Here is a 21,139-nt window from a genome sequence, read left to right as displayed (position 1 = left end):
AAGCTCCTCGAGATTGTTAAAGGGAAAATTATGAGCCGGGAACTTTCCTTCAGGGGATAAGAAGGATACTACCTTTCTACAGTGCCCTTAATTCCTTTCCTACACTGAAAAACAAGTTACGGGCTCAGAGGCCGAAAATTCCGGGTGCCGGAGCCGTAGATTCGACTACTCCGGGTACTACACCCGGAACTTCCGGTCTCTGAGCCCGGAACGCGGACGGTTTGTCTATGTATCCCATAAGTACGGGTTCCACGGCCGGAGTTTTTTTCCAGTGTATGAGCTCGGTGGAGGTTGGAGGGTAGGGGACGGGGCTTGGGGGATTTTCCGGTGAGCCGACAACAGCGGTGACGGGGGCCGCCCATCGGGTCGACGGCAGAGCACATGGCTTCGGCTCGGCTCCGGCCGTGGCGCAGCTGAGGGGAAATTCACACGAAATATGATTTACATACGGACCGAGCCCCGCGCGCCCGCTCAGGAAAGCTGCTCCGCGAGCCCCTCCCTTCCACCGTCGGCCCCGGTCGCCGCCGCGGCCGGAGCCCTCGCAGGGGCAGGCCCCGGACCCTCGACCACGTTGCCGCTCCCTTTTCCACACACACAAAGGAACGGCCCCACAATTTCCACACAGACTACCGAGGTTGCGAGAGAATAATAAGTCGGTAATTTTGGAGGTTAGGTGGGATCGGATCGTGGCGCTCTTGGGGCCCAAAAGGGTTGCCAACCTATAAACTCACATCATCCAAAATGGGGAATTTTCACGCCTTTTTATCGTTTCATCTCAAAGAGCTGATTGGCAGTGCTTTTGGTACTTTTTTTTTTAGATATGGGAAATGGTATGAACATGAATTTAAAGGTGAGAAAATTCACCGCGTGGTGACGTCATCTGGCGGCATTTCCCATTTAAACACTTGCATATTGGCGGATGATATTGTTTTGTCACATCTCCTTCAATAATTGTTCAATTTATAAACCAAGGATATCTTTACCTTAGTTACAGTTCCTAACCCTGGTTATATAAATTATTGAACATGCTGCGCTGGTCGCTGCAAAGCAGCATAGTTAAGATCAACGTGAGAGCAATTGGACGTGTTTCTGCCTAACGGAACTATGTGCATCAAGAAATGAGCCCTGAGACCCATATGAATATATGCATAAAAAGGCTCACGTCATAATAGACATAGTTCCGTTTGGTAAAAATACTCCCAATTGATCGAGGTATTGCAATGGATGACGTTAACTAGTCGTGTTCATGGAGGGATACCTCTGTTAATACTGGGCATCGAAACCGAGCATTCGGCAAAGGTTATTAAGTTATTAACTTATGATGAGCTTAAAAATTAAAGTTCCGAAATAAGACTTCACGATTGGCGTGACTCCTCCGTTCCAGATGCCTCTCGAGGAGTTGGTCGGCGAAATGTGTCATCTATGGGAAGGCCCGACTTCCAAAGAGTTTCTAAATCCGGCACAAAATCGCCGGGAGAAAACTTCCGGCCGGGATTGCCGCTAACATCGATTTTCACTTCCCTCCAGAGTTCCGTCGACGGAAAAAGATATCCATTCAGAATCGTAATAAACTGAAAACCCTCCAGTCAAGTTTATAGATTTGAAAAGTAAGCATATGCTTCCACCTTCGTGATTAATTGTTTCAACCTCAAGTTGTCGAAGGGAAATTACCAATAGTGTGATGTGTCATAGTGAATTCGACAACGCCGTAAATATTTTCGAAGGAGACGGTTCTTAGCTTACTGACAAATTGAATCATCCAATGAATCACTATTTGCGCTCGTTTTTCCAGCCATTACTTGACTCTTTTCGAGCAATATGTAGATGAATTGCATTCGTTCTGTTCCAAACTTTAAGTCGTTACCGATGCTAAACCGAAAGCTACTAAAAATCGTTCCCTCCAACAAAACGTTATAGAATATACAGAAAAATAAAAAAGGAACAATATCCATTCTGACATGAGCTCTCAGATCCATAAGAATACATGGACGACAGGGTTCGCGTCATGATGGATATCGACGGTGTAAGTCCACAACCATGTATCTCGGTTTGCGACGTCGCAGACTTCCTATCATACTTTATTTTTTGAATGGAAAACCACTCAACGGTAATGCTTAAAAACTGCAGTGATTTTTCTTCTCTGTGCGAAGAAAATTCTCCGAAATCTTCAAGGAATGATGTCGATTTGTTCTCCTTTGAAAGAATAATAAAGGAGCGGAGATTTTGAAACACCGCAAACAAGAAACGAGACAACAAGAGGTTGCGGACTTACACCGTCGATAAAGTTCCTTTTGATGCGTCCTTGTGAAAATCGTACCCAAGATGCATTGCGCAAAATCTGTGGATCCACCTTAACTTCCTCAACCCTTCGAGATTCCCCTTCACCGATTGCGAAAGGCCGGCTCAGCGTTTTCCGCACCCCTGCGCGTAGCGTGGACCCAGGCTTCGGATCCCCCTTTGACCTGGAGATGAGGCTGCGAGCGTGGACACTGGACACGGCCCTTTTGAGGGCTTTCCAGGCGGAGGCAGGAGGCGGGGCCGGCGGGGGGACGGAAGGAATGGCGTCTCCGTTACTCCAGCTCAGACCAGGTAGTACCGGTGCAAAATCAGTGCAGACCCGGGGCTGCGGCCTAGCTCACCTGGGAGGCCGCATAGTTGGCCGCGCCGTGGCCCTCGCTCTCACAATAAAGGCCCCGGCCCCGCGCCTCCGCGACATTTCCCCGAGGTGAGACACCGGAGTCCTCGGCCCACCGGGTGGGCCCCCATTTCCCGCGCCCCGCTCCACCGGCACGGATCCTTTTATCGGGAGAGCCTTCGTTACGCTCCGGTGTCATTTCAGAATAGAAAAGGGCCAAACGAGAGAAAAAAGATTCCTCGGAAACTCAGCGACCATTTCCCGCGATGCTCTGACTAAGGTGTTCGCGTCGTTCATTTGGAAATGCGACAGGTATGGACACCGGCTCGCAGAGTTTATCGATAGGATAAAAAAGGTTGGAAACCTGGTTTGGATAATCGGGAAAATTAAAATTATGCAAAGTGGAAGGATATCAAACGAGCCGATCGAAACCTCTGTCCCAGTTCAACGATTGGTCGTTCACAGAAAAAGGTCAATTATGACTGCCTTTATATTGAGGAAGGTCACTGCGAATTAAAGGTATAAATCAGATATACTAAGGTCCACTCATTGGTAAAATGGTAAAATACAAATATGTTCCAGACCATGATGCTTGGGTACATTACCTAATAAATAATGATTCAACATGGATTTTTTCACTTCCAAACATAAATCTTCTTCAATTAGGAGCTGACTATATTTATACATTCAAACAAGAGCTTGTAGTAGAAAATGCAAAAATTTAAATTTTGTGAATTTTTCTTTATTACTATTATTATTTTATTTTTAATTAAAGGGGGCAAGAGGGTCTGCAGTTATCAAAAACGGCGATAACTGCTTGAAATCCTCCATGCTATGATATTTTCCGACAGGTATCATCCACTGTGCGTCTGAGAACCGTTAAGAAGAAAGAGCGTGGATTAAGGCTGCGAGGGTTTAAGAACCTCTCAAGGCAGATTTTGCATTCACATTGTTCCTGCTCAGCCAGGATCCAATCTGATTGTTTCTTCTTTTTTGGCCAGAATCTTTAGACACGTCATTCAAAGGAGACGAAATGAGTTGCTGGATGTAAAAGGGAACGTTAAAAAACAGAAACAAAACTGACAAAGAGAGCTCCCACATTGATTTTCTCGGAGAAAACTAAGTTCCTCTTTCTTGCTATCTTCGCCTTTTCTAAAAACAACTGAAATACGTGGTCCGGTTCCAAATTTACAACTCGAGCGCTCCTCTGTCGGAACTCAAAAATTTTTCGAGCAGTTTTGATGTCAAATTCGAATCTTTACCGACTGGAAGCGAACTGGACAAAGGCAACGGGATAAAGGTCACGAGATATACCGTAATCGTGTGGCGCGTTATCTGGCGGACGATACAACCATGTATAAAATAAACGTTAAACATTATCTATCAGATTATTTATACATAGGGAAAGAAAATCGCAATCAGACAGCTTTCTTAGAGTTCACTTCGTTTCAGTGGACTCGGCTCCAGATACTGCGGGAGGTGAGATAAAATTTCCTCACGCGTTTTTTAAACTCAATTGTTATCAGTGAACCCTCGATTTTCCTCTTTGCCTGGGATGTCAAGGCAATTTTGATAGGCTTTTAAAACGGAGGAAATCGATCGAGCCTATTTTAAAAGTTGAAAATTCTGAAAAATTGACGGTTCGGAGATGAGAACAGTCCGAGTGGATTTAATTTTTAGGGCACGCATGTAGATGGAGAGATTGTCAGACGTTACCGTGCTACATCGTCTAATGACCGATCATTTAACTACCGACAAATCTTGATAAAAGAGATGAGAAAATTATCTAATTCACAATGTATGGAGTTCACGATCTAATAAAACAATGAGAAGTTCTGTTCCAAGCGAGAAAATGAATTGGAAGCAAACTTTCAGACATAAGGGTGACTGCTTCACGGTCATCGTCCTATACGTCGGAAAATTTTATGATCATTAAAATCATTAAGAAAAGAAAAAAAAAAACTGCAGGCGTCTTCAAAATATTTGCGCAGATGAGAGTTCCTAAAATTTTGGAAAGTCTACAAACCGTTTGTTAACAAGGAAGGCTATGAATTGACTCGAATATAAAATATCAGAAAATAAAAAAAGCAGCTGGCGATCAAAAACCTGGGTCATTATTCGAAAATTTGAAGCCAGCAGGTTTATCCATTGGCGGTTGACATAGTTGCCAACCTCCCGGTTCTGTCACAAGGAACACATTTATTATACCCCCTCCCCTTCGAAGGAACCGAGACATTGCCTTGTCCAGCGGCGATTCTTACAAGTTGGCAAAACTGTATTTCCTACATTTTAACGTATGTAAAACAATCGATTTAAATGGAGTTTTAACAGAGCTACCAACTTGCTGGAATCACCACTAGCTGTTTCCCATCCACTTAAACCCATGATAGCTCTCGATTTTCAGGTAGGCACCGTGGACACTGAACCTAGACTAAGGCCTAACCTAAAATCGATTGTTTTAGGTAAACTTAAGAGGAGGAAACCCGGCGTTGCCAATTTTATCAGCCTTGGAAATAAAGCGCGGCCGGTCGAAAGCTCCGTTAGGATCGGAGCGATGGGCGAAGAAATCGGATGACATGGTTCTAGTCGGGCGTGGATCTGCGCGACTGAGGCGGCGGCTGGCGGATGATTTTGAGACAAGTCGTGGCACACTTTCGCTCGATTTTCCTCTCCTCTTGTCAAGGTGTTCCACGAGTCTGGCAAGCTGCAACCCAGCTTCCAGAGGCCCCCGGAGGTAGAACGGGGGCGGCGAGGGGGGAGGAGGGCCGCTGATTCACTCCCCCTTCCGGCGCGGATCACCTCGGCGCGTTGAATCATTGTGCGTAATTTCTGCCACAACTTGAGGCATCCGACCAGCCTTGCATAACGCCAACTTTCGGTTAACCGCCCAGAGTCTTCGAAAAGTTCGATGGACGTCTCAAGGAAGTGAGGTTATAATTTTAAGAAAATTTGATTCGAACCCAAAATGGATTTCACGCAGTTTTACAGCAGTGAGATGGGCACGATGTAAAGCTACAAAGAAGGATCTGAGCTAACCAAAGTCAAAATTAAGGACTTGCAACGGCAGGCCTGAGGGCTGGAGTCAAAAACCTCGTGAAGTCTAAAGAGGGTGACTTGTTTTTCAGACGCGGAAAAAAAAGCCGCGTGTTCAAATTAATTGCTGCATACCTCGAGGACGGAAAAGTCTTAGAACGAGAATAATGTTCCCTGATAATACTTGAGGGCAGTTTTTTTTTTTTTCAGCATCAGCTTTCAATCATTTTTTTCAATCACCCTTTTGATACTTTTACCTAGCATTCCATCATTCGATCTAAATGGATTGGTTGAAAAGAGTCTCTTCAACTGGTTTTCCGACTCGGACGAGAAGTTTTACTTCCTCGAAACAGTGTTTTTCGGCAAAATATAGCCATAGCACTATAAGTTTTTTCCCCCCATTAGAAACGAATGCACCACAGCCAAGACCATGATCGAAGAAACCATGATATGCACCGACACGAAAACTACTGGTTTTTCCGAAGGCTCGATCTCTATTAAGCTGTGACGTAGCTAGACGTCTGGAGCGATGTCCTATGCACAGCTGATCTATACCGAGAAAAATTTTCAGGTGGATTCATGAGGGAAAACCACACACGTGACATTTTCTCGCGACTGAATTTTCATTGGGACAGACAGAATATTCTAATGGGGGAAACGTTCATCGGACAATTCATTGGAAACTTTCCACCTTGTGTCAGTGAAAATTTCAGGTGGACGGCAGCTTATGGAGCCTAAAGAAGCGTAAGGCCCAACTAGGAGAGACGACCAGAATAATTCAAAAATACAAAAGCCTGAACGTGTAGCAGTGCTAAAAAATCACCGATTAGGATTTGAGAGAGGCAACCAGGGCTTGAAGTGAGCAAGGGAGGGGGGCAGGAGGCTCCCCCTCCCGGACCAAGGCTGATTTCACGAAAATCCAAATCCGCAAGAGAGGGGCGACGAGGGGGGGGGGGGGGGGTGCGAACCAAAAGAAAAAGGCACTTTCATCGTCATCATCGAATAACTCCAAGTGGGTACTTGCCGGAAAGAGAAAGTGGACGGCGCCCCGGCGCCTCTGAGCTGACGTGACGTCATGACGAATCTGATCGCGATGCAAGTTCGCACGGAGCGCGTCGCGACGCCGGCGCCACGCACCGTAGTCGTGGCCGTTCTCAGCCTGTTCCGAGGTGGTCGCAAAGGCCATTCTGCCCGTACCAACGAAAAACCACGTGTAATTGGTGCAAAATTATGTTGCAGAAAAAGTAACGCAAATTTTCCCTTGAAATTTTCGGGATGAACTTGCCTGATCTAAGTGAGCCTAAAAATTTCTTAGCTGCTAGTTCTTTCGGTTCTTCCTTGCGTAATCGCTCCATGCTTGGCTGAGATCCAAAATTAAGCAGCATTTCAGTAAGATCTGTTCAATATCGAGGTGTTTGTCCCTCTTCGGTATAGGTTCACCGGTAGCTAGTAATGGATCCAGCCACTGGAAAAAAAGTTTCTTGGATCCAGAGTCTAGACTCTTAAAAAAAAATTGGCAGGAAAAAATACACTTGATTCATTTGGATTTTCGTTTGAGTCAAAAGGAGATCCGCTTAAATTAAGAGTCTTGGCTCTCGATTCTAGCAAAAATCCGATTGAGTCGAGAGTATTTTTTCTTTTTAGATTTTTTACAAATCTGAACTCTGAATCCAAGAAACTTTTTTTTCTGGTGAGTGGAAGAAAATCAAGCAGGGGATATTCCGATTGGGCCAAAGGAACAAGAAAAAAGTCTGCGGTGCACAATGGAAAGAAACAAGCAGTTGGGAGAGGTCGGCAGTGATAATTATGACTGAAACTGCGACTTTTGGTGCTAATTTCGTCTCATGATGACTACAAAGGGGTGTTTTATAGAGTAAACTTTAGGGGGAAGAAAACCAATGGAGAAATATTGGATTTCAACGTCCAAGCTTCTAAAGTTTCCTCATTTTGTGCGACTCATCCTATGGAACCGCTCCAGGCTCTACTGTGCGGAATTCGGCGACGAGCGAATCCGGCCAACGAGAAAGCGCGCAGACGAGGAAGTGGTCAATTCTGAGCGATATCCTTGTCACTGACGAAACTTTTAAAAGTCGGCGCGATTTCGACGGGGCCGGGGCCTGGGCGGGGCTAATTATGCGCCTCGCCCGATCCCGAAATCCGCGCGGTGAAATCGAAAATGCCAAAAGTGTAATCGGGACCCGGGCCCGGCCCGCGACTCCAATTGCGAACCGCGGGATTTTGGCAATTACCGGAGCCCTGTAATTTCGAGGCTTATTATACGCTCGGCCCGGACGAGGATAACCTCAGAAAATCCAACTACCGTTGCAAAATAAGCCTCGAACGTGTCCGCAATTTTAGGGAAATAATTTAGCGGTCCGATCTTGGGCTGCTAATTCACCGCATCTCCCTTGCATTGCGGTGAGATTTTTCAAACTTTTCGTTTATTTCAAACTTGGTCTTATTGAATGAAATACCCTCTGTCAGGGAACCACCATTCCGTGGAAAGATTCAAAGCCAGGGTGTCTACTAAAACAGGCTGGTCAAAAATAAGTACTCTCACAGTACTTTTTCAGTACATTCTCGAGAAATTCAGTACCTCCTCCGACAGGAAAAATTCCGTACTTTTTCAGTACTTTAATTTGACGAAATTAGAAAAATTTCAAAAATTTGAAATTGCGACAAAAATGACGAGAAATTAAAAAAAATTCCGGACCTTTTTGCGGAATTTCCGCACATTTTCAGTACTTCCTGACTGCCCTTTAAAAAAATCAGTACTATTTCCGGGCTTTCCGGACTTGTAGACACCCTGCCCTATGACTTGAGGGCGGATTGAAAAGAAAATCGGGAGTTCGACGTCGGATCGCGTCGGAAAGGGGACTGTGGACGTCGGACGTGGACGTGACTCGTCAGTGGAGATATTCCGGGTGGGAAAACTGTGCATCCTGCTTCGCCCCGGCCCAGCCCACGTGAAAGGAGAAATCGTCGACACGATATGCATTCATAACCGGTAGAAATCCAACGCCGAGGATTTTTCGAGCTTCTCGCCTTCGCCTTCTCGCCGGGCGCGGGCTAACGTGGGCAGCCGCTCCCGTCAAAACCGCCTCCCTCAGGAAAAATCCTCATTTCTTATTGAAAATTTTCAGGGAAACGATTTTGCGACTGAATGACGATTTCAATGTGAGATAATCGTTACTTTCCTCAAAAATCAATGTTATATCGGGGGAAATTGAGCGACAGCCAAAGGTTCACACGGCGTTTTACCTTCACACGGCAGAGAAGAGAGCCATCGCTTCCCACATTGGTAAAACTCCGCACTTCCGACCTCCCGTGCAGCGGAAAAACACCGTATGAACCTTCAGGCATTGCAAGAGTTCCATTGATACAATACGAATTTGATAGGACAGTTGTGCTCAAATAGTTTCTTCCAATTTCGTTCGCAATTTAATCGAAAATATCTGGAAATGTCTCAGAAAAATATGCTCCGTAAAAAATGGAAAAATTCGGCAGAAAAGAAAAGAAACAGAGAGTATTGATTCCTATGGTTTGAATTCAAACAGATGTTCTTTTTTCTCTTCTTCAATTCATGGTAAGCTCGCACACTCACGAGTGTGCGTAGTGAAATAAGCGACTAGAGTTGGGTTTGGTTAGGTTACGCAACTAAACTAACTCCCACACAAAGCAGAAAGTATCACGCGTATTTGAAGGCGCTCCGAGCCGAGATCGTGCTTCGGAAGTTCTTCACTTCAACCCCAACCTATGTGGAATCTCTAGCTGGTAACTGGAGACAAACAGAGAGTATATGTCAGTAGACATTTTCATTTCTTGGACTTCATCACACGACCCTTTAGATAACCTTAGAGTCCCTTTATACTGAGAGTCAAGACAACACCCCTCATGGAGTCACAAACGGGAATAAAGATTACAGAAATTGAACGTTCTTTGTAATCTTTGATCGGCCCATTCTTAAATTCCTTTCTCCGTTCCTTCTCTCATTCCGTTTGTTCCTTGCCGAGCCCGTAATTCCCTGGTACATTCCAGATTATAATCTTTGCAATCGGTGAAAATGTAATCTTTATTCCCGTTTGTGACACTGTGAAGGCCTAAAATACGGGAACCAATCAGAAATGGATTCACATTGTCTTGACTCTCAGTATAAAGAGACTCTAGATAACCTCTGCGTCGACTTCGAGCAGGGTGCTGTGCACTCTGTTCGACAAGTGGATGGTCTCCGTCCGTCTCTGATTGGCCTCCTCTATCTGACACTTTCGAAAGAATTTAGTAGCACTCTTGATGGGCTCCGGCATTTTCCCGACAGACCGGCACCGTTGCGACACATTAGTGCAGAGAAAAACTGAGGAGAGAAAGCTGACGTGAGACTCGGCCGATTAATGAAAACTCTTGCTCATTACCCGACTTCACGTTTGCGCCGAGCTAACCAGAAATAACCCCGTTATTGAGCGCGGGAAAATACGCCATGAGGTACACCCACGGCAAATCATTCGCCGGATCCAGGCGCACTTATCTCCTGACGAAATCGTCACCAACCGAGAGGAGATCGAATACTGTGCAAGTCTCTCAACGAGATCGTCACCAATGAAGAGGAGATCGTATCAGGCGTAAAGTCCTAGATACACACGGCGGCGATTAATCGCCGTGTGTATCTGGGCCTTAAACGTATCACTCGTCTATGCATTTTACTATGAATTGGACATGGATTTGCACGGATTTTGGAAAAATTGAATACACACTTCAATCAGGTATACTCCCGGTAATGGTTAGAAACTCAGGGAATCTCTTAATTTTAAACATTTTAAAAGAGGAAATTTGACATCGTTTGGACGACATTCTGCGATTAGGAACTACAATTTCTGGCTAAGTTTGGTAAAAACGTATGTGTCGTTAGTTTTCCTAGGTACATAAGTGTTTTTACGGATGAGCAAGGAATTACAGTTCATAATTGCAAAATGAAGTCAACTTGACGGTCCATACGGCGACACGTTTCCTGGTCGGGGTGTCATTTCAGCCAAATCTCGTTGGCAAAAGCTCAACAACATCTCCTAAAATGCCTTAAAATTGTCCACAAAAGAAGGTGCATTTCAGAGTGCAGGCCAGGTGCATAGTCCCGCCCCCTGCTTTCTCCGAATGATGCCCCCCCCCCCCCTAGAAAAACCCTCTCTGCATATTTTCTAAAAATATCGCAAGCTTCGGCCATAAGCCACGAGATACGAGGTATTGTTCTTCCTCGCGGCCCTTTTTTCGATTGGTACCACTTGACGTCACGCGCGATTTCCAGGACAGGCGGGGTAGAGGCGGAGTATTTACAATTCACAGTCCATCTTGGCATTTCCGATCCGATCTGCGAGGTCCCTCTGTTGCAGAAACGACTTAGATCCACGGTCGGGGCCCGTTGAGTTACTTCGTTCTCTCAACTCTGCATAGGCCGGCGCGCGGTCCGTAATTCAGAGGGACAATTATACGGCTCGCACGCTATTGCGGCGATGCGACATTCATAACACGCCCATTTAACAGGATAGTGGAGCCACGGTTCCACAGGCGGCGCTCGACGCCACGTTCGTTGGCCGCGCGACCGGGTGCAATGATTTTAAACGTCTGTTCCCACTGATAAGGCGAATCACCTATGTCCGTGGCGACGAGCAGGTTTTCAAAATCACTGCACCAGGACTGCCAAGTCAAGCGGCCATTTTCTAGTAGGGCACTGCCATGGGAAGCGCGGCTTCACAACGTATCGTTCCACCGGTGTGCGAACTCTCGCATCTGGGGATTTGCGATTGGTTGATTAATCGAATTTTTGGACCATCAAAAATCCGGTAATCAATTCATAATGAATCTCATCAATTTAATCGTGGATATGAGGCTTCAGGTGTTGGTAAAAGAAATTTGAGTTGTAATTATCCCTTTATCTAAGTCGAAAGCAGATATTTTTTTTTTTTTTTTTTTTTTTGAGAAAATTACCAGAAACAGAAGTGCCATGGCGAGATGCGACTAAAACCGTCATTAATAAGATCCGATTTAATAAAAAAAAAACGAAAGAAGTATACGAGAGTAATTTTTTTCCTGGAGCTTCAAATAGGTAAGATAAAAATTTCGCATATACACATTGAACGCGATTTTTCGGAGAGATGATTGCTGAGGTGTATATTGTGTATCAAGCAAGTGTAGTCCTTTGAAAATAGGATTTAGGCTTTGGAGACAAAATTCCTTTTTTGTGGTAAATAAAAGTTGATGCTGGAGTTCATTTAAAATTAAACTAGAAAATTTTTCATGACGTTTTATGAATGGCGTGTGCGATAGGTACCTAATGTCTCGATTAGACCATTATGGATTTCATCGCACTAAATGGTTATACAAACATTCACTCTACTTTATGCGTAGCTAACCGCAATCATTAATTCGAATCAAAACAAAACCAAAAAATAAAAAATAAATAAAAATAATAATACAAATCATGGTCACAGAACAAAAATAAAAGACTAGCTGTGCAAAAAAAATAATAAAAAAATAATAAATAATAACTACAGTCACACATATATGAAAAAATGAATTTACCTGCTTAGCTCTTAAACTTTTTCCAGTGTGAAAGTCTTCAACTAACATTTCACCGTCCGAATGATCATTATCACGAAGTATTAACCAAAAGCACTCGGTTTTCAGGGACTAGAAACACTTTTGCCACTCGCGATGAGGCTAACTGATAATAGGGAAGTTTTGGGGTTGAGATTTTAGAATTCCGCGCGATATGTCGAAAATACATTTTACTATGTTGAACGAAAACAATGTAGATCAGTTAAGTGATTACTCACTCAACTATAATAATAATTTCAGAGAGGCGCACTTATAAGACGCAAAAATTTAAGAAAAATGCACTGTTGGCACATAAGTCTTATTTTAGGAGAAGGATAGAGCTGAATAATGCAAAATTACATGGATATTAATAAAACTCTGCAAATTATAGAAAAAATGTAAAGGGCATGTTATCATGCAAAATAGAATCAGTGATTAAGTTCACTACAGTTGTTGGTTTGAAAAACTGCAATAAAGAAAAAATCGAGAAATGTTCTAAGAGCCACCATTTTCAAGCTACATGCAAGATTTATAAAGCACATGAGTCAACAAACAGATATATAGAGGGACTAGTTCGACAGAAAAGCCAAAATCAAGCTTTAGAATATTGGATAAAGGTGATTCAGAGCACTGGATTGAATAAAAAATATTATTTAATAAACTATTTTGAACGTAGAAAAACCGGGTTTTTTATCCCATGCAAAGTGCAAAAACTACTAAAAGAAAACATACAAAAAAGTTTAAGGGGGGATTTAAAAAAAAAAAATAAATAAATTCCTCAACCTCATTGAATTACACTGCCTCGATGACAAGCATTGAGATCTGAGAAAATCGATTGCCTGCAGCTGTTTATTATTCTTGAAAGAGAAAGCAAGTTGCAACTTTCATCTTCCTTTCGTTATGGAGATATCAGACTCCAACCGAATGAAAGACACCCTTCATCATTTGGAATAAAGGGGCAATAGTAGAGACAAAAATGATCGGATAAAATTTTTCCGAGGCATTTAGAATGGTTTGAAAAGCATTGCTATTAAGTTAGTGCAACGCATGGGGTACATGATGCATTAATTAAGTTCCTATGATTCGACGAGGTTCCATACTGGAGTCACTCAAATCTCAAGAGATAGTAAAATCTTCAATTTCCGGGACTTAAAAAATCAAAGGACCGATTAATCTCAATTTAAAAAACATTTAAGGAGGTGGTGGAAAAGAGGACGGAAATTGTAAATCGATAAGTAAGTCCAACTAGATGTTTGCTAAAGTATATGGCATATGTAATGGATTGCACTGTGCATATTAGAAGAATCTCTTGGGTGCCATAAGTGATGAACTTTCTAAATTACGATTTTTTGCAGAGTAAGACTTCAAACCGATAGGAGAGAGGGGATATTTCTGCAACTATGATAAAAAATGAATAATAGAAAAACCGAAAACAGTAATTAAAAAACAAAATAAACAAACACAGATAGGGCTAAAAAAAAATTGAGGGAAAAAACGGAGAAAAACAGGGTTTAATGTTGAGGCTGAAAAAACATAGCACTTGGTCCCATTGAAGGCCATGAAGGTTATTTATTCACTAGGGCTCTCACATCTATTCCTTCATCTGGTGTTAACCCTTTGAGCATGTCTCATTTATAAGGTATTTGGACTTATACTTTTCGAAAAATTTGATGAGAGTTAAAAGGGAGGTTTCAATTAAGTTAAAAAATTTTACTCTTGAAAACCAAAGAATTCAAAACTGGTTGGAGGCCCTTAAAAAATATTAGGCACCTTGATTTGAAAAATAAAATATTGGAGCAAATAAACTTGAAGTGCTATATACTTTAAACTCCTCACTTCATAAAAGTTTTTTTTTTGTTTGATGCCTTCATGTTATTTTCCCTTTTATTGCTTCAGACTAAGAACACCTGAGCCCACCCTTTCCTCCAGTCATTCAAGCACTCAGTATTAAACAATGTTTTAAAAAATAACTAGAATGAAAAAAAGAAAAAAATGATGAGTGTAAGGAGAAAAAGACATGTCCATCTAAGCAGGATTGAGGAAAGAGCAAAGTAGGTTCACTAAAAATTTCACTTTTGCTATTCTGAAAAGCCACTTGCTTCGGAAAAAAAAAGAATTTAAGAACACACTGGAGGCTAGTCCATTAAATTTTGCGATTCACTTCCAAAGGCACTGAACACTATAGATTCTTTGATTGATGAGATTTTACATAATAAATATCACACAAATTCACCGTTTCTCAAACTCAGAATTATGCTCCAAGCCATTTACGAATTGCCAAGGGAAACAAGAAAAAAAATAAGAATACAACTATGTGAAAAGAAAAAAAAGCCACTGCCTTTTGTTCGTTGTTTTTTTGGAATTTAGAATATAATATTAGAATTAAAGACTATTGAATGAATCATCAAACTTTGACTGGGTACATCACCCTAATGGAGTAATTCTATTGGATTTGGCATATTTTCTCTCATTTTAGTGAAAAAAAAATGGATTCAAGCATGATTTGAGTTTTGAGACTGGTTTGAATAAAATAGCCGCGTTTATTATTAAGGTGCAATTACTCGCGAGGTCCATTAAAACCAATTTTTATTGGAATAAAAGAAAATAATTTATTCGTGTCCACTTGAGAAATTGATTGGGACAAGGACAAAGGATAGGAATCTTAGATGCTGACATGTCTGAAATGAACTGCTAGAAAAGGCATTAAGGCAATCCTACCTTGCGAGTCTTGCTGACTGCTGGATAGTGAGTCCTGATGATACTCTGCCAGCTGCCATCCTGCACCTATTAAAGAGACATTTTTTTTTATAAATCGAAGGAAAAAAATTCACATGGAGAAAACTTAATGGTAATTGAAAGGATCCCATCACTAAGATTTAAAAGATGGTAGTTTTTTTTATTCATGACACTTAGATTATTAGGGAAATTGAATAGTCTTAATAAAATAGAAAGTATCACCCACGCGACGCTGCTAGATAATTTTACGACTTGGCACTCATTTAGCAACAGACCCAAAATTTAGCTCTAAAAATTAAGCTCTTAGACAAGCAGTTGGGCGAAAAAAAGAGCCTATGCTTTCAAACCAGAATAAATACATTCATCTGCCAATGAGTTATTGCTTTTAAATATTTAAAAAAATATCTCCATGATTACTTCCTTTCCAGAGAAAATTGAAAAGAGTACAAATGAGGCTTGAGGGTTTTAAACTTTGAATTTAGAAGTTTTTAGTGTCATGAAAGACACTTTCATTCACATGTTAAGATTAAATCTAATTCTATTTTGTGATTCTCTATGTGGTTATTGGTGGTAAAGTAATTTTACAATTTTATTCTTCTGTAACTTTCCTGGATATCCTTCATAAAGGGTCACAGGATTCATCTGCTAAAAAGTCGCAAGTACCTATCTCAACAAATATCGTACATTAGAAAGTTTCAAGGTTTTGTTATGTATTTTTTTTTTATTAATTTTCTTTAACCTTTTTTCAAAATTTGGATATTTTCCAAGGTAACATCAATTTGGAGAATTTGCAAAAATATTTTTTTAGCAGCTCCCTTCGAGAGGTAAAAAAAATTGTACTAAACAGGATGTAAAGGAAAATAGAAGAATACCTGGTGCATGGGTATTTGAAGGTCCTGCTTGAGATGCGTCCGGTTCGTCCAATTCTTCTTCTTCTTCCTCAAGACCCATATCTTCAACACTATCCTCGTAGTTCACTTCGTCCGAGAGTTCATGTTTTGGCGGCTTCATGCCGTCAACGCCACTATCTTTCCCGTCTGAGGCACTGTCGCTCACAATTTTTTTATCCGAACCAATAATATCGTTATTATTCTGCAATTTTAATTCAGTAACAACACTTTCCAACGACTTTTTTTCTAAAATTTTGTTGTTGTTGTTATTATTATTGTTTAGATTGTTGTTGTTATTGTTATTATTGTTGGGGCTAACATTGTTGTTGTTATTGTTGTTGCTATTTGGATTACTATTATTACTGTTATTACTGCTAGAATTGTTATTATTACTATTAGTTAAAGGCACTGGCGAATTTGCGGAAATGGCAGACTCAGAATCGTTTAAACTTGTTTTCACATTTTCACTGACTTCGTCGGTTTGATTATTCATGTACACAGGATCTTCACCATTTGGCTTTTGGCTTCGTTTCCTCTTGCGCGGTGTGGGAGACATGCTTCCTTCTCTGACAGATCCAGATGACCGTGAAAATGTGTCCGAAACATCATTTGACCAACGATGATTGACTGTGTGAGGAGGTGATCGCCGCAGGGCAGAGGCAAGCGGTATGGATTTTCGGTTGTCTCCATGACGTTTGAGCGGTATAATGGGCATGTCCTCCTTTGTATCGATTCCACCTCCACTGTCTGTCAAACCTTTGATTTGAAGAGATTCTGCAGCCTTCAGGAATGTTCCAAGCTGCTCTTGGGAAATATTCACTTCCCCTCGATACATGTAGTCCAACATGGATTTTAGTTCTTGGAATTTAATATCCTTCAGAATCAAGATGGGATGTTTTTCATAGTGCTGACTTAGCAACATCTGTGAACAGAAAAAACAAAGAAATAATTTTTTGAAATTAAATGACACAGATGGTAATTACGATAGGGTCAACTCCTACTTGCATGTAGCTGGTGTGCAACGATGCACCCGAAGGATCATTGAACAAACAAATGAATTGGAATTGCAGAAATCAGGAATTAGCATTGTTCAGAAATTCAATTAGTATCATGTACAAAGAAAACAATTGTCAGAGAATGAGAGTATTCTCGATTTTACAACTTGCCAAACTTGTGAAAGGATGTCACAGAATTCTGAAAATTTTGAAGTACACATACCAACTGAAATGGGACTTCAAGATCTTTTACATGATTTAGCAGCTTATTTTTTTAATTCCTTCGATCTTCCCTAGTTCCTTAAGTCAGAAAAAAAATTTGAAGAAAACTCAGGAGGTAAAATGGGCAAAAAAATTCCCTTCTTTAAATCTTTATTCTTCACAATCGGGTTCGACGAAACAATCTGAAATGAGATTGAGTTCCCTGACACATTCGTTAGTTCTTTTCCTCTGGACTTAGTTCTATTGTCCATTACTTAATTTAGGCATATGCCTTGTGATGTTAAAATTTCGTAGCATATTATGAGTGTATCAATCATCACTTGTTGCATTGTAGTCAGTGATCTCCTTTCACCATGAGACAATGAGTAATAATAATTTGAGAGGAGTATTTAACGAAACACACCAAAATTTTGAGACAGGGAATGGAGTTTAACAGGAAATTTCTATAAAAAGACAGGATTTGGAGATAGAAACATATAATCCAGCACAAATTTTTACATATTATTACTCACGTTCCCTCACAGCTATTATGAAATTAATAAGAAAAACCTGAGTAACTCCCAAAGAAAAAGTACTGAGCATTTTAGAATGCAATTTTAGAAAAATAATTTTGGCAGGGTGTAGGCTAGAGCACACACAGCCACATTCAGATTAATATTTCTTCAACAAATAAAAAATTAACACAAAAAAAGTTGCAAAATTAACAACTGCTGTGCAAGTTTTTAAAAAGTACCTAGCAAAAACAAGGCATAAGGAAAAATAGGAACATACAATGGATAGAAAACATGATTATGACAAGACAGTATTTAGGATCGATGAATTACTTAGGGGGTTCCTTGATGAGAAGAAAGAGAAAAATATTCATGAACCGATAGTTCTCCCTCACCTTTAAAAGGTAAAGACAGTCGATAGAATCAAAATTTAAATGAAAAGTACGGCCTTACACTCATTTCTCTTAAAGGAGTCAAGTTTAGGGTCATGAAGCCCTAGCAGGCATAAATGAAAAAGGTGTGTGTCTATTTTCCACTGTACCCTGGCTAGGTTTGTGATGCTGTAGGATTAGATTTTTTTAAAAGTTAACAATAGGAATGTGTAAAATTTATTATGGTATCAAAATATTCCTCAGTAAATTACAATCCTAAAACCACATCTTTAACGCTTCAAAATTTCAACTTCGATGAAAAAGAAATCCTGACACAGCCCCAGCAAACCGGGAAACTTCGTGAGACGTGTTCAATGCTTAAAGGGCAAGGAAGGGTAATTAGTGGCTAAGTGCTGCGCTTCAAAGATATTGATAAAAAAACACTACATTACTGCGCAATTATTGCTTCATATCTGAGGAGAGTAAAAGCACATAAATGCAGAAAAATAGGATTTGTACAGTCTCAAATGAAGAAGAGAAATCTGCTATGTTATTCCTAACAAGAGAACAGGCATCGCTTCCATTCTTAAATTGCGATTCAAATTCCAAAAGACGCAGATGCTTGCTTCGGAAAGAGCACAAAAAGCTGACAAAAAACCTACATTGAACGAAAACCTACATGGGAAACCTGATAATGATCAGAGACGAGCAGACACAATCAATTTCTCTTCACTGTCCCCTAAGATTCAACTGGTGCAGTAGCATCTATTTTCAAATCTAAGGGGTTACGATAATTTACGCCTCTATGATAATCAGAGTATGAATAAAATTACTATTGTCAGAAATGGAGTGCTTAATTGAATAATTCTTCGAATAACAGATTTGGGAAACTGTAACATTCTCATTGAACGATACATAAAGGATTTTCAAACACCTAGAATTTATCAGCTCTTTCACATTGATCAGCCAAATGGGAACAAAATCAATAAATTTAGAGAATTTGGGCACATACTCTGCGATAAATATTAAATCAACAAAACTGCCTTGATACATGGGATCTGACTAAAAACCACAGAAGACCAGAACATGGTGCGCATTTGGAAACCTATTGGCGAACTCTCCTACTTAATAAGATTGGGCAAGGTAAAAATTTCAGGGTAAGGAGGAAGGACAAGGAACGAGTTTGTTTCCATTATCTTTCTTATTGACTGGTCAGAAAATTCTTCCTGAAAGGAATTGTTTACAGTGGGGCTTCTCGCTTGATATAGCGGAGGTTAAGATTTGGCTCCGTAATGCAAATGAGTGGGTTCGACTATACAGATGTAAAGTAATACATTTTGGATAGGAATGACAAAAAGAATTTGATGAAAAATACTTGGAGGAAAGGAAGGTATTTAAATTTGTAGGGGAAAAAATTGTCAGTGGAGTCTCAGAAGTAGGCCTCATGTTCATAGGCATTTGGGAGGAAACATGTATTAAATCAAGGAAACGAAAAATTTGGAAATAGTTCATGAATGAATTTTATGTGATCACTTACCCCTAAATAGGGACTACAAGCCGATAAAACAACTTTATGAGCTTTCAAGTATTGTCCCTCGGCTGCCAAAGTGCAATCAACTAGTGTGCCACTTTCTAACAGAGCATCGAACACTGAAATTAGAGTACTTTGATGATTATTCCACCTGAGACAAAATTGCTGATTAGAACTCATTTTGAAAAATGTGGCACGATAGAACTAAAAACTTAAAACAACAGCGAAATAACTTAAACTTTAGCACGTTCACAGGAAAACCAAACTTTCGGAAGCCATCGCATCAGATTCCGTTCGCACTGTTGTTGACGCTGGTTGTTGACATAGTGGCCATTGAACCAATGATGAACCAGTGCTGCCAGCCCCCGCTACTTTGTGTTTTACTAACTGGTTCATAGACCAGGCGGCAGGCAGGCAATTCCCTCGAATTCATTTCTTCTCGTTATCATTCTTCCAATTTCGCTAAACATTCTCCTCTTTCTCTTCGCTCCCACTTCTCTCCCCTCTCCTTAAACTCATTTTCACTCACATGAATCGTTGTGCATTCAATACTTGGGAGAAAAAATTCAAATTTACCAGGAGGCGAGGCAAACTCAGGAGAAATTTTTCCTTCTCTCTTTTCTTCTTCTCCTTCCTCCCATTCTCAGAGAAAGGCGCATATGCACATAAGTTGTCTCAAAACCAATTTTATCACCTCTGAATCTTTTCCCCTTTCCTATCTCCCTCTCTCTTCCCCACTCTTTTCCTCATTCACTCCCTTCCTCTGCGTTAGAGCTGAATGGACATGGAGATTTGAATCTTGATTAAAAAAATTTCTCCCGCTATCCTTTTCCAATAATGATTATGACGACCATTACTTCAAACTCAACGAAAATGATTGCCATTCAACGGAGGAGCGCCACACTAAACAAGAAATAAATTTAAAAAAAAAAAAAAAAAAAAAAAAAAAAAAAAAAAAAAAAAAAAAAAAATGGAAGAGGATTTTCTGACTTTTAAAAAATGTTTCAAAGAATCCTCCGCTAGTCCTAAAATTTAGTGGAGTTGCAGGTGCTCTGAGAATCTTAAATTTGAATCAGTTAGAATGGGTCTTTCTTGCATGCTGCACGCAGTTACATATCCTTTGTACCGAGTCAAAAAAGAAAAAAAAAATAGAACAGGGATTGTCTGACAGATTCCTTCAGAAATGGAATTTTCCCATTATTGGCCTATCTCATGAGTTCTTTTGGGAGTCCCTAGTTAAAACATGTCCTTAGACAGTAAATAGGTAATAGAGGGGGAAAAATAAGCGAACAGCTACACACGTCCTTGTAAAGGAGAAAAAATAAAAAGAGAAAGAAAGGAAGAAAAAGAAACAATATGTAAATTATTGTGTGCGAAGACATAATGTAATACAAATTAAGGCTTGCCTGGTTTTGTATTACTTTTTAGGCTTCAGATTTAAAAAAGGGGATATTCAAAGGGGGTCTGGTAATCAATGGAAAATCGAATGTTCAGCTGATTGCGAGTTAATCTGAGCCGAGGAGACCCTGGGACTAGTGAACGTTGAAACGCCTTCCATTTGAGGGCAACGAGAGTGGTCCGTATCGCGGTGTATGAGCAATTGCAGCGCTACAAAATGAAGGCGTTTAAGTGAACGGTGAATCTAAGTCAACG

General features: G+C 40.8%; 1 protein-coding gene across 7 annotated transcripts in view; it reads right to left on the bottom strand.

Moving 5' to 3' along the window:
- The window catches only part of LOC109037167 (uncharacterized), a 156,595-nt gene extending 136,313 nt beyond the window's left edge, over positions 1-20,282 (bottom strand). The window contains exons 1-3 of one of the 7 annotated variants that reach the window (XM_019051676.2): positions 19,493-20,282; positions 15,859-16,798; positions 14,969-15,034 (exon numbers count right to left, since the gene is read on the bottom strand). In XM_019051676.2, coding sequence (XP_018907221.1) covers positions 14,969-15,034; positions 15,859-16,798; positions 19,493-19,666 — 1,180 coding nt within the window. In that variant the 5' untranslated portion in view covers positions 19,667-20,282. The remainder of the gene's footprint in view (positions 1-14,968; positions 15,035-15,858; positions 16,799-19,492) is intronic. The other 6 variants (XM_019051679.2, XM_072299980.1, XM_072299978.1 and 3 more) reach the window with 6 other exon arrangements.
- Between the last annotated feature and the right edge of the window lie 857 nt (positions 20,283-21,139).

Source organism: Bemisia tabaci, chromosome 1 (assembly GCF_918797505.1).
Source record: "Bemisia tabaci chromosome 1, PGI_BMITA_v3".
NCBI classification, from domain to species: Eukaryota; Metazoa; Arthropoda; class Insecta; order Hemiptera; family Aleyrodidae; genus Bemisia; species Bemisia tabaci.
Note: the sequence above shows the minus strand (reverse complement) of the source record. Positions and strands in the feature narration are given on the sequence as shown.